Consider the following 16,171-nt stretch of genomic DNA (forward strand, 5'->3'; position numbering starts at 1 on the left):
GAGTATGTTAAAGATAACCTAATGCGTATGCGTGTACATAACTACATACATACATATCCCTCTTTATGTATGTAACTTTGCTAAACGTAGTAAGTAGTATGTAAGAGATATTTGCTTGAGAATGAATTGCATATGCGATAACTTTCAGGGGCCGCCCATAAATTACGTAACGCAAAAATCGCGATTTTCTAAACCCCCTTGACCATATAATGTAAAATAGGCATGATGGATACGTACCATTGAAACCTTAAACCTCCCTCCGCCCTCTTGCATTACGTAATTTATGAACGGCCCTTAGCACACTGCAACTTTTGTTAAATCAGGTCCAGATTACATCTGATTTTAAAATTTCAGGCATTTTACGTAATCCTGCTCAAGCATTTAAATATGTAATGCTTAATTCAATATCTATGTTGAAGGATGAATGCGAAATGTGAGAAATTATTGAGGTCACTGCATAAATGAGTCGTCTTCTCACTGTTTAGATTGTTGTCTCGTCTTAATATCGGGAGCACCCCGAAATGTCCCAGTATTTTATTCTGAAGACGATGCATAATATAGGCACATACATACCAGTGTGTGCAAAAAGGCAGCCTTTTTGCTATTTTTCCATGCCGTTTTGCCTTTTTGCCTTTTTCAATGCCGAATTGCCTTTTTGCGTGCCTTTTTGCCTTTTTCATGCCTTTTTGCCTTTTTGATGCCTTTTTGATACCTTTTTCCCCATTTGCATGACGTTTACCCCGCCAGACTTTATTTCGCTCCACTGAGACCATTGTGTTTTATAAAACTTAATTACATTTCTTACTGCATTAAAATTTAACCAATCTAATAAAATGTTCAGGTTAAATTAACTAAAGGGCAAGTGTCAATGGGTTATATTATTCAACTAATCCTAAGGTATGTATATGTTCATTATCCATTATCCTTTTTATTTATAATTGTTTTAGTTTTGTTTTTGATTAATCATTATTCAATTAATTGGAAATTAATTGAGATTAATTTTGCAGGTAAAAATTCATCATGAGTTTTTATTTATTTGACAGTCAGGAAATAAGGGACGCATTAGAAGGTACGCTCGGAGTTATAACAGATTAAATTAGATTTATCCAATTTGCCATTATTTACTTGATTTAGAATCTGAAGATTCAATAATTCATTTGGAAGACGTGACTCAAAATCCTGACGATCCAGACGGAAGTGATGGGCAACCTTCGAACGCGTCAAATATTTCAGATTACGATCCTGGTGAACTCGGTGAAGACGATAATGACCACGATGAACCATCTTCGAAACAGAAGAAGTTATCAAGTGGCACCCACAAAGGCGGAAGGATGAAAGATCAAATTTGGGACAGCTATATGGAAATTGGGGACGACTTCTGGGGCTGTAAAACGTGCCAGTGGAAAAATAAAAATCCGAAAGCTGATAGGCTGCGCAAACATTTAAATGATGGTTCTAAGAAAAGAAAATTGCCAATTTTAGCAGCGCCGGTTACTGCAACAAATTCAATGCTCCCAACTTCGTCAACAACAAAAGCATCGCTAAATTACAGCCAAAGCAGTATAAAGGACCACTTTATTTCAACTAGTGATCGTCAACAACTTGAAATCAACCAAAAGCTCCAAAAAGCAATTTGCTCATCAAATATACCTTTTCGCGTTTTGGAAAATGAACATTTCATCGAATGGGTTAAATCAATGAGACCAAGTTATAAACTGCCCACACCAAAAGCCTCGTCTACTTATCTGTTGGATAATCTCTACAGAGAATGTGAACAAAATATAATCAGCAAAATTGAAAACCAGAATGCTACTATCATGCAAGACGGATGGAGCACCAATCAGAAGGAATTCGTCATCGCTCATTCGATATTCGTGAAAAATAAGGTTTATTTTATTGATACAGTATGCCCTGGAGAAGAAGAAAAGACTGCAGAAAATTGCACAAAGTGGCTTCAAGTTTGTAGAAAAGAAGCGGAAGAAAAATTTTCTATCAAAATTGTCGCATGCGTCACGGACAATTGCAATACCATGGAAAAAATGCGACGTGACCTCGGAAAAGAACTTTTATGTTATGGCGATAATCCACACCTTCTTAATCTTGTTGGAAAGAAAGCATCTCCTGAAAAACTGATTCAAAAAATAATTAAAGTCCAGAAATTTTTTCGCAATCACGACTTTGTTACACCGGCTTTGAAAAATAGTCGTCCAGTTTTGCCTTCTGAAACAAGATGGAACAGTCAAATAGATTGTCTGGAAAGCTACATTACAAACCAAGGAAAATATCTGGAGATTGCCTGCTCTGATGACCGTGTCAACGACGAAGTGAAAACGATTATTGAAAATGGGTCCATTTTTAGACAAGCAAATGATTCAATAAAATTGTTGGAACCAATTGCAATTGCGTTAAATACGGTAATCAAATTTGTCCCTATTTTAGATAGACATATTTTATATATTGACACTGAGACTAATAGTTTTAATTATAATTGATTTTAGTTACAAAAGGATTCTTCTATGATTTTTGACGCAGTTCACGAATGGATAAAATTGAAAAAGGAATTACCACAACTCTTTACAGAAAGCTATTATAAAGACAAATTTGCTAAAGGTACTCCTGCCTTTGCAATAGCTGCATATATGATTCATCCTATTTATCGAGGTAAAGCTGGATTAAAATTTAGCATCTATACAACAACAATATGCATCAGAGCTATATGATAATCTAACTGTGATTTTCAATTTAAAGGCGCAGATTTACATAAGTAATGAAATGAAGAAGGATGGTCGAGATTGGATCAGTACTCAAGATAAAAACTTTCTCCCACTAATACTTAATTTGGCATGCAAGGACGATTCAATATTTTCTCCTTGCTTATTTGAAGAAAGCGTCTTAGCCGACGTCTCCCCAATTAACTGGTGGTTAACCACGCAACAAGATAATCCCACAAAAATTTCTGACGAGTTTATTAAAATGTCCCGCATTTTATTGGAGCTTCCGGCAAGTAGCGCCGGGCTAGAGGGGATATTTTCTGCAATGACGAACACAATTACAGATAAACGAAATAGATTAGGTGTCGAAAAAGCCAGAAAAATTACGTTTATTAACCAAGCTTTAAAAAATACGTGACTGTCTTCATTAATATTCTTTGTTTTGTTACGTTTATTATTCTGTATAAGAATGTTCATTTGCTTATGAATATTAGTAATATGTTATTTTTCATGACGTATTAAACAAATTGCCAAATATATTGTGTTCTTTAAATTTTATTCGAGGGTGCTAACTTTCGTCGATATTTTCATTATTTGAATTAACATGCTTTTTCTAAATATTTCCTCAATATTTTCATGGGTGTGTTTGCATCGTCATCAGCTTAATTTAAAAGAAAATCGAAAGTAACGCAGTTAATAACTTTCACTTTAATTTTGTCACAGTGTTTGAGTCTCATCTCACCCCAATAAGCAAAAGGGCAAAAAGGCACCCATTTTTGTGGGGCAAAACGGCAAAGAGGCAGGCAAAGGCACTGCCTGCCTTTTTGCCCTGCACACACTGATATATACATACGGATTTCTGTTATTGTCTAAAATGTAGAATTCTGTGTTAATCACATTCTGACAATAAATCATCTCAGGTATAAATTAAACTTTTTAACACTATTTAGTCTCAATCGAGTTTAACTGTTTCAACATATTCATTGTTTCACTCTCACCTACATTAATGTGCGTTTTGTAAATTAATCTTACCAATTTCATTAATTATTCATTTAAGTACGATCTAATTTTTACACACATTTCTTTTTGTTTACAAGGCTTGCAAATTTTACTAACTCCCAAACAAATATTTGACAAGCTAATTATATTTTTTCTTTTTAAATTTTTCAGAAATTTCCGTTGCCATGACTCCCCTGACGTTCTTCTTCCTTTCCATCGCCATCAGCCTTGTCGTTTCAGATGATAAGCCAGTCACGATTACGAACAAATTTAGCGGGAACGCCCTATCCAACTAGGAGCCACCCGTCCTCATGGACGGGAAGAATGACAAATCTCCCCATTTTGCCTGGGTCGTCAATTCCAACGGGACAATTAGGACGTACGCTAATCCAGGATTTACTTTCTGCGTCACGACCAGCGAACCCCACGGATTCGGAAAGCTTGAACCGTGTCAATTTACCAGCCAGGTATGGCGGGTAACGAAATCAGCAACAATGCCCAACATTTTCATAATCTCGAATGACCGTAACCAATGTTTAAACAATAAACTACAAAGGGATACTGTTTGTGGCTATACGCTCCACGAACAATGGATCATCGAGCCTTACGAGGCGGCGAAGTAGATGCCTAATTTTATTTAGTTATTTAAAAGTAGAGTATCGTTAGTAAATAAATATGTGTAAAACTTTAATAAGTTTTGCATACATACATATTTACATATATATGTACGTACATACCTGTGTCTGAAACAAATTTAGTTCCATATTTTACGTGTAGTCCTTTTACATATATTTATATTACTTGAAAACTTTACGCCAGTATTCAAAGCCATAAATAAATATGACAACAATTTTTGCGAATTGTTAAAAACTAACCACCAATTTTCCTTAACATCTTGAAACAAGTTTCTCATCTTCTTGTACACATGTGTTGATAATGAATGGCAGATAGTATTCAAAATATTGACAAATAGAGCAAACTTTTTATTCGTTTTTCCACTAAAACTCGTCGTAATGCAGTTATGTATTAATTTAGTCTTATTGAAATCGAAAATAAAGTTTAAAAAACTACAAAATAACATAAACCAAAAATAAGATAAATTCATAACAACTACATAACCGCTAATGAAATGTATGTAAATGATTGTTACCGAAAATCTGGTAAATATGTATGCATTTTAGGCCTTGAAGTTAGTAGTTACATATTTATGTACATATATTTCGTCTGTTAGGTTAGGTTAAACTTTTGCAAATCTTTGCAAATATTCTTTTATATGAATCATTCTTGTTTTATTTTTTTGCACGAATACGTATTCACATTTGGGTGTAATCGTTACGACATATCCAGTAGATTACATATATTGAAATATGGATTAGTTCTTATCTGACATTGTTGCCTGGCATGTGCTGTCTGCCAGAGGGATTATGCATGATTATGTATACTTATTTATTATCAGGTGGAGCATCCTGTGGATTTAGCAACCTAACAACAGCACAAATGTACCACATTGCGAAAAGAGAATTGTTAACATGAGCTCGGAATTAGTGTGGCTACTCACATGGATATGTGGTACGAAGCGTTATAAAAACTGGTACATACAGTGTGGACCAAAAATAAAATGCATCTTACTTCAACAAACCGTATTTTTGAGTTGAAATTAGTTTCCTATGTTTCATCGAATTCATTTTACGATTAGACAATTAAATTACGCAAGTTACATATTTTAAATATAACTAAACCATAAGAAATGCGTACAAAATTGGGCCTAATTTTTTAACTCACGCCATAATTACATATTTAATTACAGTATACAAATCTGTTAAAGTTTTCGACTTTTATAGGAATATACAGTGGACAAAAATATTTTGAAATGTATTCATTACTCGTTCATATCGAACATAATTTCCAATACAGTATTTGAGATTTAGCCTTATTTAAGTTGTGCAAATTTGAAAAAAACACTTCTATCTAAGTTTTTCGAATTTGCTCAATTTGTTTCTAACGTTGCTAACAATTCTTCGTGAATACCTTCTTCGTATAGTTTTTTTTTCAAATCACCTCGTTTTCCTTTGGTGTCGAATACGATTGAATGGTTTCGACCTATTCGACTGTGAAATTTCCAACATTGCCAGATTCATAAATCCGGAATTTTACGAAATTAATTATGCAGTGATTTGTGTGTGGTTATAACTTTTGGTGGGTACTGTATGAGGTTAGTGTTGACTACGTCGGCCTTATGCATGTAGTTATTGGCACCAATGAAAATGATAGGTTGAACACGAGCAGATCAAGATAAACAGTTTCCATGACGCCTTACAGAGATAACGCAAGTTAACCAAAACTTGCACATATGTAAAGTAAAGGTTACGCGAAAACAAGTTCAATTTCAACTCAACCTTCGATCGTACCCTAGCCAAAATAAATTGCGTCAATTATGGCAAGCATTTCCTTATTTTTGTGCTTGGTCGTCATGGCAGGATGCTCTGTAGAGGGCGCTACACTTAAAGAAAATGATACGAAAGAGGTCCTAAAATTTGAACCGTTGGGGGCAGAAGGTTTGCAATCTTGTCACTCGGACTGTGATTACTGCTCGGGTGGGGTCTGCTACTACTACGACGATGACCTCGGTCTGGCGTAAGTCGACTCAAGTCGATTGGGAACTATTTGTTTTTAAGTTATGTTTAATCGCGAAATTCTCGACAAGTCAGCAAAATTCAAAATTTTAGTTTTTAGAAGCAATTCTGTAGGAAATACTAAAAAATAATGCTAACCTTTTAGAAAGTAAATGGATTCTAAAATTTTCGAAATTGTAAAAAAATCCAAACTAAATTTTTGTCTTTAGTAAGGCTGTCAATTTAGTTTTATTTTTTTTTTGTTTAATTTAAAATTCAGTGTGCAGGTATTTACTTTTCAAAAGGGTAACATTATTTTTAAGAGTGTGAATATTAATTTTTATCGTCGTTATTAAGGACATGATCCACTTTAAAGGTTTTAATTTCTAGCTTTAACTGGATTGCAGGGTGGGTTGGATAATTGCCATTTCGATTATCGTCTTCCTCATCTTCTTCGTCTGTCTGCCCGTCGGAATTTGCTTCTGTTGTGGTTACTGCTGTTTCGCAGCTTGTCGAAAACGGGATCAACCCCAGACCCAAGTTGTTTGTAAGTTGTTGTGAAGTGCATAAATATTCTTTATCTTGTCAAAATACATAAATGGTTATACAAGACGCGCACACTAAAAATAATCGGAATAAGTTGAAATATTTGTAATAATTTTAAAACTTTCAGACATGCAAGGACCTCCCCCAGCAGGTTACGAGCAACCTCAACAACCACCACAGTACGGCCAGCAACCACAAGCACAACCGTACGTGCAAAAAGCATATTCATAATACGCTAGATGAATAATTGCTAAATACTGAAAGATTTTTTTTCTATAAGTATGTAACTGAATAAATATGTACATACAGATGCAAATGATTGTATCGTTTCGATAAATATGACAAATGGACATATTTTTGAGTGTACATTTTCTTTCCCTGCAATGCGATGTATGAATTGTACTAAATGCACGAAATCGCAGAACAATCTGTTGATACTTGTCACCTAACGTCTGACACATTTCCCACCCTGATTTTCATGACGAATGGGGTTTATTAATTGCGTTTGTTTCATCACTGTAAGAAATTATGCTTGTATAAAAAACACTTTCATGCATTTAATGCTTGCACGTGGCGTACGCTACTCAACATTTACATTTGAATCTAAATCAGAGGCTAATGTCCACCAAATGAAGTTATACTGTGTGCCACCACTATTTTGCGGATGGGTTCGGGACTCTGCTAAAATTAGTCACTCCACCTCAGTCACCTTATTGTCGACTCAGCCAACATCACTACGACACCACAATTTTTGGGCGGCGCGGCATCCAAATGTTGAAGCCTTCAACTTGAAGGTAGTCAATCAGATTTATCCATGGAGGCGTCGCAGAGGTTGATTAGCATTTATAGGACTCGATACTCATCAAGAAAATGGTTAAAATATCTCAAAACACCTTTAATAATGTAGTTCTCAGTTTTGGAAATTTAAATAGGTACATGTTAAAATTCTGGAAGACGGATTTTAAATAACTAACTTGATTAATACGAATGTCGATGAGTTTTTAAGACAATTTCGAGAAGTCTCAATTGTTCTGAAGGCTTCTTAAACTTGTGATCTACTCCATCAAAAGCCGTCAAAATTAACATTTTTAAAAGATTGGTAACGACCTGCGCTACATACATATTTGTCGTTCAGAATTTATGTATAAAATAAGTAGTATCTCAGATGGTAATAATGTACGGTAATAATGTGTCTCACCAAATGGTGGTAAAATTAACACCAGCCAGTGAGAATTTGTGGCCATGCGGGCAAGATTTATAACCAAGCGGTGAAAAACATTATCACCATTTGGTGCAGTCACATTACATATGCACACCGTTTGGTGACGATCAACACTACCTTTCTAAGAGTGTAAATATGCTCAATGCTCACACTCATGTTTATATATATTTTTATGTTTATTGATAATCTTCAATCATTTGTATCTTTATTCAGTTAATTAGATACGAATCTTCTTTGCGTGACCCAAGGTGACCACCAGTTGTTTATCGTACTAATTTCTTGCGTTTTGACCGTACTGTTGTTACTGCTGGTATCGTGCTTCGAGTTTTCCTTGAGTATCTGTTAATAGCAAAGTGAATAAATAATAACACAAATACGTACAATTTTAATTAGTCCGACTAATAAATATTTATTTCGTTACAACAAAGAATATGCAACACTTACAAGCAAGTGGGGGCTGTGGTTGGTTTTGGTTTCGTTTCCGCCATGCGAAGCAGCCGTAACCACAAAAGAAGCAAACCCCGACCGGAATACAGACAAAGATGATGAAGAAGACGATAATCGAAATGGCAATTATCCAACCAACCCTGTAATCAAGTTAAGGCCTAAAATTAAAAACTTCAAATCGGATCATTAAAGATTAACATTCCCACATTTAGAAATAATGCTACCCTTTTGAAAGGTTAATACATTTTGAATTATGCAGTAAGTGAATTGTAATAAATCCAGAGCAAACCTTACTCTTTATCAAGCTAACGTTACTCTTATGGGTTTGGTACAGTTTGTTGCATTTAGCATCCAGTGGTTTTAAGTTTCAAACGTGTAACATTATCTTTAAGCGTGTTCCACCTGGATTTCTGAAAAAATACTGGTTTCTAGTGTTTCCGATGTTAAGCGAATTTGGTAAATTTGAAAAATGTTTTGTATCATACACTAACAATCGAGGTTTCCAGTACACGCTCTTCAGTTTTGGGTAATTAATGTCAATCGATCATAACTTTAATTAGCCTGACATTTGCAAAAGATACTGTCACCATTGGCGAAGTTACCTGCATCCGAAGAGGAGAACATGGGTTCAAAAGTTGACAAATTTTACACTTTCTAATTTTACTGCAGGTTTTCTCCTCTTCTGGAAAAAATAAGTATTTTTGCCAAACGTGCGAATTGCGAGACCATGTATTTAAAAAAAATCACATTAGATATATAAGCGTAATTAATTTTTGAAATCGATTGACATTAATTTCGCCAACATCTGAGAGAATACACTGGGAGACCATCTTCCATTCAACTTTAGCCAGGCTGACGTTATCAGCGTGCTCCTTGTTTTCCTTAAAGCGATGGCAGTCACCACCCGGGCAGTCGTCAAAGTAGGGTGGACGCGGTTGGAAACGTTCCGCCTCATGCGGTTCGAATTCTATTTGACCGTGAGAATCTATTTTAAATGTGGTGCCTAGTCCAGCGCAGATGGCTATGATGACGACACACAGAAATTTGCGACATGTAGCCATAATCGGCACCATTTTTTTGTATCCAGCACAGTCGATGGTTGAAATAAAACTGGCCATTTTTTTTGCATAGCATTAAAAATACATATCTATGCAATATTTCCCCTACTCGCGGTGTCTCTTCATACAAACTGTTTATCTTTTTGTGGTCGTGTCGAGCGTAACATTTTAATTGGTGTCAACTAGTGCTTCCCACGTATCCAAGTCCGATTCGACTTTGAGATTCTAGTTATGAGACCCCCGGTGATAATCAGTAACACGTATGTTTGTGACTTTAATGGATGTGGATAATGCATACACGCATGGTCCGTACATGGATACAAAACACCATCAGCTCGCTAGCTACTGCCAAATCACTACACAGAAACAAACCACTACCACAACATGGCAAAAACCCCGACCACTTAAGTAGAAAAAGTATCGTCGAAACATCACCACACTCCAAACAAAACGGTGTCAATATATGACTTAACCGCCTTGGTTACAATTGTGATTCCGAGTAGTAATGCATTTTTTCCGTCCGGTCATAACATTATAACTACCGGTATCAAAATCATCATAACTCGGATTCAACATTTTAACCAAGGCGGTTAAGTCATATATTGACACCGGCGGTGTTGATTTGACAAATTTTTGTTTTGAGTGCAGAATTCTACATAAATTAGAGTGCAGTGACCAAAAATATTGCAGTAGATATTCTTCTGTTTGCCACTTTTTCATTTGCCGTTGAACGCGCTTAGATCTGTACAGGGTGGTTCCAATGCCACGCTACAATGGACAATTTTTCAATGGGAAGAATTCGTAAATTTCCATTGCAGATACTTACAATTTCCATTGTAGTTTTCGAAATTTTGAATCTGAAAATATAAATTTTAGAATTTGGTCATCAGTGTTCTAGCAGTTTTGAATAAAACCATTCGGTAAATTCTAAGAATTTCGGCAACTAATGGAAATTTACGAGTGTTTCCCATTTAAAAATTAACCCTTGTAGCGCCAAATTTAAACCACCCTGTAGTTGGAAACGTACATATCTAATTAAGTATCGGGACGCTTGAACATAAACTTATTCCCCAAAAAAAATTGTTTGGTTACAACGTCTAAGCGATGTGGTACGAAATTAATAATGACCAACATCCGGATGGAAGAAAAATATTTTTGCAATTACCGGGTTTCTTGCATAATTACCATTTCTGTTATTGCCTTCCTCCTGTTGAGAAACTGCATGGGCGGGGATTTTTAGAAAAGCACATTTTTCTAGTTTCCAGTAATGATTATTGGCCTCACTAAAGGCACCAATTATGGCGTCAAATTTATGTATAGTGCTCAACCAAAATTTATTTTCTTCCAACCAAAAGCAATACTTTTTGCAACACTAAAATTTGCCACTAATCGATTTGTTGTCCAACCAAGATGTAAAATAATATGTACTAGCCTATAAGCCCGTCTTAAAGACGGTCCACATCAAGTTTCAAATCAACACAACAAAATCACTCGATGAAAGCACCACATAACTGAGGCGATGTATAAATTATAACCAAATTAAAATTTGAGAGTAAAACAACGTCTAAATATATTGAGACATTGAAAGGGCTGTTCCGTTAAACTTTCAACAACATTCCTTCATTCAGATTGGTTGCCAGCTTGCTTAGGAATTTTTTTAACGTTGCTCAGGATTTTTTTAACGTTGCAAAGGAATTTTTTAACATTGCAAAGGAATTTTGTTAACATTGCTAACAAATTTTCTTATGCTTGCTAAGGAATTTTTTTGACGCTGCACAATGGGCCAGGAGCCTAAAAATGTGGCCATTAAGGCGGTATCTTGAATTGGCTATTCACATATTTCAACGTGTAGTATAGAACCAACATGTCCTCCATGCAAAATATAAAACTAAATGTTACTAAAACTAAATTTTCAGCTTTTTATAATTCGACCACACCCCCTCGAAATTAAGGTCACAAGGTCAAGCAACTTGTAGAATCAAATTAACGAATACCGCAAAATTTCAAACAATAAAAATCGAAGTGCATGTCGAAAAAATACCTCGACAGCCTGGCCACTACTAGCAATGTTCAAATCGTCACATGCTACGCCCCCAGTGGGTGTGGCCCTCGGCGACTTTTCGATTTTAACGGAACCATTTCATGTTATATATCATTTTTCTCAGCTCGCGGAGGGAATCTCGACAGATTCATTAGAGTTTAGAAACCACACCCCCAGTGGGTGTGGTCCTCGGCAACTTTTAGATTTTAACGAAACCATGTCATGTGATATGTCATTTTTCTCAGCTCGATGAGGGGATCTCGATGGAATGATTAAAATTTTGTCACCACACCCCCAGTGGGTGTGGCTCTAAGAAAATTCTCAATTTTAACGAGAACAATATCCTGTGATATATCATTTTTCTCAGCTATACGAGTGGATATCCACAAAATAATTAGAATTTTGAAACCACACCCCCAGTGGGTGCGGAATTCACCGAGTTAAAGTTGTTTTCTCCCACACCGAAATAGCACTACCCGTATTTTGCGTTTCCATGAAGGCTCGCGTTTTCGGTTGTGGCGGTTTAGAGGGCATTTTCAGCCCAAATTAAAATTTGTCAAAAACTTGTATGTTATATAATTTTAACGCTATATCATAAATGAAAGAGCAAAACCATTTTTTCTCAAAAATTACAAAAAAAGATTAGAAAAATACATTTGTAAAAGTTTCAGGCTTTGTATGCTATTTCAAAATTTTGAAAAATGCAGCAAGAAATTGTAAAAAATTGCAAAGTTTGAAAGTGGGTTTTTCTTAATTTACGTAATGCAATTCAAATTATTTTGTTGAAATCCCCTCGTTTAGTTAAGAGAAATGATTTATTACATGACATGACGTGGTTTAGTTAAAATCGAAAAGTCGCTGATTTTTAGTATTCCGTCGAAACATCCTTGTTGAGCTGAGAAGAATGATATAACACATGGCATGGTTTTATTAAAATCGACAATTTTCTGGGAACCACACCCACTGGGGGTGTGGTTTTCTAAATTTAAGGTATTCCGTCGATACCACTAATCAAGCTGAAAAGAATGACATATCACACTACATGGTTTCGTTAAAATCGACAATTTGCTTAGAGCCACACCCACTGGGGGTGTGGTGTCAAAATTATAATGATTCTGTCGAGGTCCCCTCGTTGAGCTGAGAAAAATGATATGTCACATGATATGGTTTCGTTGAAATCGAAAAGTCGCAGAGGGCCACACCCACTGGGGGTGTGGCATGTGACTATTAAAAATTTCCTCATATAATATATGCCTTAGGTTATTGTTGCACACCAAAATCTAGTTCGAGTTTCTTCAAACTCGGCTTCTATATATTTTTGGCCAAAATATTTTAAATCTGGCCCAGTGTGCGCTGCTTGACAAATTTTTTAATGTTGCTAGGGGATTTTGTGCATAATGGTAGGAAGTTTTTTTGTTGCTAAGCGAATTGTTTAACGTTGAAGGAAATTAAATTTGAATTTTTTTCTCGTTGCCCATAATCAAAATCGTAACCGAAATCGTAACCGAAATCCTAACCGAAATTATAGCCTAAATCATAACCGAAATCATAACCGTAATCATAACCGAAATCATAACCGAAATCATAACCGAAATCATAACCGAAATCATAACCGTAATCATAGCCGAAATCATAACCGAAATGATAACCGTAATCATAACCTAAATCATAACCGAAATCATATCTGTGCTGCGATTGGCGGAGCCAGGTAGCCGGCAGCCAATCAGAATGCAGGAATGTCACGGAAAATTTGACGGGACCGATTTTTCGAAATTATAATATAGATAACCAAATTTCTAATTAAGCATCGAAATAGAATAATTACATTCGTGTACTCAAGTTTCCAACATGTTTCCAATTATGTAAAGTATTACATTAAGCACGATCAAAATAAGATAATCGCTTTCCTGAACAGAGAAAACATAAGTTGAGGAAGATTTGCATACATATGTACATATGTAAATATGTATATTTATGTTAGATAGGTATACAAATGCATAGGGTAAGCAAAAACGGTTACTTTCATGCCAACCATCGACTTAATTCCCAAGCTATCTAGAAAACAACGTCAATTATGGGAAAGTTTTTTCTATTTTTGGGCTTTGTTGTTCTGGCGAGATGCGCTGTAGAGGGCGTTACATTATAAAACGACGAAAAGAAGGTTTAGATTTGAAGGTTTGGTTTAGCATGATAAATTATAGACTAGAAAAGTTATCAATAATTACCTACTTCTATGTAGCTTTAGCATTACCTAAATAACTTATCGATGTCCATGCTTCACATAATTCCCCATCGGCCTTACATGATTATAATGAAAAGTAATATTCATATCTAACTAAAAGGCATAGGAAAATTTAAATTTGTATGCTTGTAAATACACAGTCAATTTCAATGTAGATTGGTTTTGCATGGAAATATGTACATATACTTAAAATCGTTGGATTTTGCTTTCCTAAGAAATAAAATTATTTATTAAGGAAGCAAAATTCTTAATAAACCAATTTTGGTTTATTAAGAATTATTGTATTCAGCATATATACATATTCCAGAATGTAAACAATCAATTTCCATGATAAAGACAGTTAGACAGGGAACAAATCTTGCTAACCTACGTAAATGTTCGCCCCTCCCCCTCTAAAATGACGTAGAATTCGTGGTTCATTGCAGCGGAAGCACCTTCGCATTAGTCACCAAAGGACGTGGTTGCCAATGGAACTTTAGTTTACTTTTTCACAGGTGACGAATATGCACCGTCAATCTCATGAGACTATAAATTTTCAGCATAATTCCCCTATCATAAAGACCTTTAGAGGGGGAGAAAAACATACTAACCTTCCCCAATGTTCCCCGTTGCTCGATCTAAAATAACGTAGAATTCGTGCTTCATTGCAACGGATGCACCATCGCATTAATCACCAAGGGACGGGGTTGGTAATGGAACTTTAGTTTCCTTTTTCATAGGTGACGAATATGCACCGTCAATCTCATGAGACTATAAATTTTCAGCATCATTGTCCCATGATAAAGACGGTTAGAGAGGGAACAAATCTTGCTGGGTAGAGTTTCAGAGTAAAAGTTATAACAGCCCTCAATTTGTCAAAATTTCGCTAATTTTTCCCAAGTACCTCCATTACACGAAATTAAACATTTGTAGTCCAAAATCTGTTTGCATTACATACCATCAGTAATGTCTCCTCTAACTTCCGAAATAATAAACATAAAAACATTTCAACTATTGTGATTTATAAAATTCCATTTAACTACAAAAAAACTTTATTCACGCTTTTTTTGTACAAATCCACCTGGTATGAAATGAATTTTAAAAACATTAGGGAATTTTGAGTTATTTATGACAGCCACATAGATGCCAAAAATTTTCATACCACCTACATAGAATTCCATAAACAATTCACAATTCTAGAAGGGTTTAAAAATATTCTGAAACGTAAAATTTATGCAGTTTTGGGCAGTTTTAGAACAGCACTATTTTTTCGTATGCATATATCTATGGCGCCATTTGGACTAGCGAATTGAAATTTCGCACCCATAATGCTGACTATAAGGTGAACAAATTGTAAAGATTTCAATTCAAAATTTCTACTAGCGCCAAAGATATTAAAGGTCAAAAACGTTTTCACGGATGTGGAATACCCTCAGTACACTCAAAATAATCTGGTGTCAATCCAGCGCGGTGAAGTCACATATAGACACCGCGCGGTGTTAATTGCCCGTATTAACACCGCGTGGTGTCTATATGTGATTAACACCGCACTGGATTGACACCAGGTTATTTAAATGTAGTACAACCTAACCTGCTCGCTTCGCTCGTTTAAATACGAACATTACCACAATATGGGGATAATTGTAACTTTCTTGTTTTCTTTCATATTATTGTTCAGTATAGTTTAATAAGTCTAGGAAATCATTTTCATTAAAATCTGGGGCGAAAAATTTCTAGAAATTTTATTTTTCGAGACCGCCGCGAAAAAAAGGTATTTTCTTGCTCAGTGGACCGTAGGGTATTAAAAAAATCACCCTAATCCGAGCTAGTCGCCTGAACTGCAATTTTATGTCATGTTGCTATTATTATATATTTATATGTGATTTTATTTATCCACGAATTGCATTTTACATATATGTGAAGTCAGAATTTATAAATATGGACTGGTTCGAAAGTTATAACACAAATACGGGCGGACAGACACGACGATTCATATAAAGAGGATCTAGCTTTGTGAAAGAGGTTTCCCGATTATCGCTCGGGAATAGCTAAATCTTGTCGGTGTGTTAATCTTATGGACCGACAAGATTTAGCCATTCTCAATGTTAAAAGGTCCCAATGTCGGACAAGTCTCCCCGGCTATAAATCTGCGTATTGGCAGATCGTGTGTCTTGAGAATTTCCTTTTGCAAAATTTTGATTAATTTATACGACAAAATGTGTAAATAATTAAGGCGAATTAGTTTACTCTAGAAAACATTTTGTGAGTTTTTCGTACTTCAAAAATGAAAAAGTTATTTTATTAAATTTTTCAA

The 16,171-nt window shown here is 35.3% G+C and overlaps 2 protein-coding genes and 2 long non-coding RNA genes across 5 annotated transcripts; 3 read left to right on the forward strand and 1 right to left on the reverse strand.

Annotated features, from left to right (window-relative positions):
* The first annotated feature begins 976 nt into the window (after positions 1–976).
* LOC118436788 lies at positions 977–3,103 on the forward strand. The gene is made up of 4 exons (XM_035855391.1): positions 977–1,069; positions 1,135–2,414; positions 2,499–2,661; positions 2,749–3,103. The coding sequence occupies exons 1-4, from the start codon at positions 1,021–1,023 to the stop codon at positions 2,766–2,768; spliced, it is 1,512 nt and encodes a 503-aa protein (XP_035711284.1). The 5' UTR covers positions 977–1,020; the 3' UTR covers positions 2,769–3,103.
* Positions 3,104–3,665: 562 nt separating this feature from the next.
* LOC118436742 lies at positions 3,666–4,426 on the forward strand. Of its 2 annotated transcripts, none has more exons than XR_004835674.1 (2): positions 3,666–3,719; positions 3,882–4,426. It is a non-coding gene; the product is annotated as an uncharacterized LOC118436742 (long non-coding RNA). The 2 variants fall into 2 exon arrangements; XR_004835675.1 differs by having other exon boundaries at positions 3,671–3,767.
* Positions 4,427–6,079: 1,653 nt separating this feature from the next.
* Positions 6,080–7,220, forward strand: LOC110854650. The gene is made up of 3 exons (XM_022103116.2): positions 6,080–6,344; positions 6,730–6,869; positions 6,996–7,220. The coding sequence occupies exons 1-3, from the start codon at positions 6,145–6,147 to the stop codon at positions 7,097–7,099; spliced, it is 444 nt and encodes a 147-aa protein (XP_021958808.1). The 5' UTR covers positions 6,080–6,144; the 3' UTR covers positions 7,100–7,220.
* A 1,029-nt stretch (positions 7,221–8,249) lies between these two features.
* LOC118436707 lies at positions 8,250–9,626 on the reverse strand. Its single transcript, XR_004835656.1, has 3 exons — positions 8,832–9,626; positions 8,535–8,677; positions 8,250–8,429 (listed from the first exon to the last, which is right to left on the reverse strand). It is a non-coding gene; the product is annotated as an uncharacterized LOC118436707 (long non-coding RNA).
* Positions 9,627–16,171: the final 6,545 nt, after the last annotated feature.

Source organism: Folsomia candida, unplaced genomic scaffold, assembly GCF_002217175.1.
Source record: "Folsomia candida strain VU population unplaced genomic scaffold, ASM221717v1 Fcan01_Sc010, whole genome shotgun sequence".
In the NCBI taxonomy this organism is placed as follows: domain Eukaryota; kingdom Metazoa; phylum Arthropoda; class Collembola; order Entomobryomorpha; family Isotomidae; genus Folsomia; species Folsomia candida.

What these genes read in the sequence shown, in the direction of transcription:
- LOC110854650 (XM_022103116.2), top strand. Translation starts at nt 6,145, where the DNA reads ATGGCAAGCATTTCCTTATTTTTGTGCTTGGTCGTCATGGCAGGATGC. An exon ending in GACGATGACCTCGGTCTGGC is followed by an intron (nt 6,345 to 6,729) that starts GTAAGTCGACTC and finishes ACTGGATTGCAG; the next exon opens with GGTGGGTTGGATAATTGCCA. An exon ending in ACCCCAGACCCAAGTTGTTT is followed by an intron (nt 6,870 to 6,995) that starts GTAAGTTGTTGT and finishes TAAAACTTTCAG; the next exon opens with ACATGCAAGGACCTCCCCCA.
- LOC118436788 (XM_035855391.1), top strand. Translation starts at nt 1,021, where the DNA reads ATGAGTTTTTATTTATTTGACAGTCAGGAAATAAGGGACGCATTAGAA. An exon ending in TTGCAATTGCGTTAAATACG is followed by an intron (nt 2,415 to 2,498) that starts GTAATCAAATTT and finishes AATTGATTTTAG; the next exon opens with TTACAAAAGGATTCTTCTAT. An exon ending in GATTCATCCTATTTATCGAG is followed by an intron (nt 2,662 to 2,748) that starts GTAAAGCTGGAT and finishes TTCAATTTAAAG; the next exon opens with GCGCAGATTTACATAAGTAA.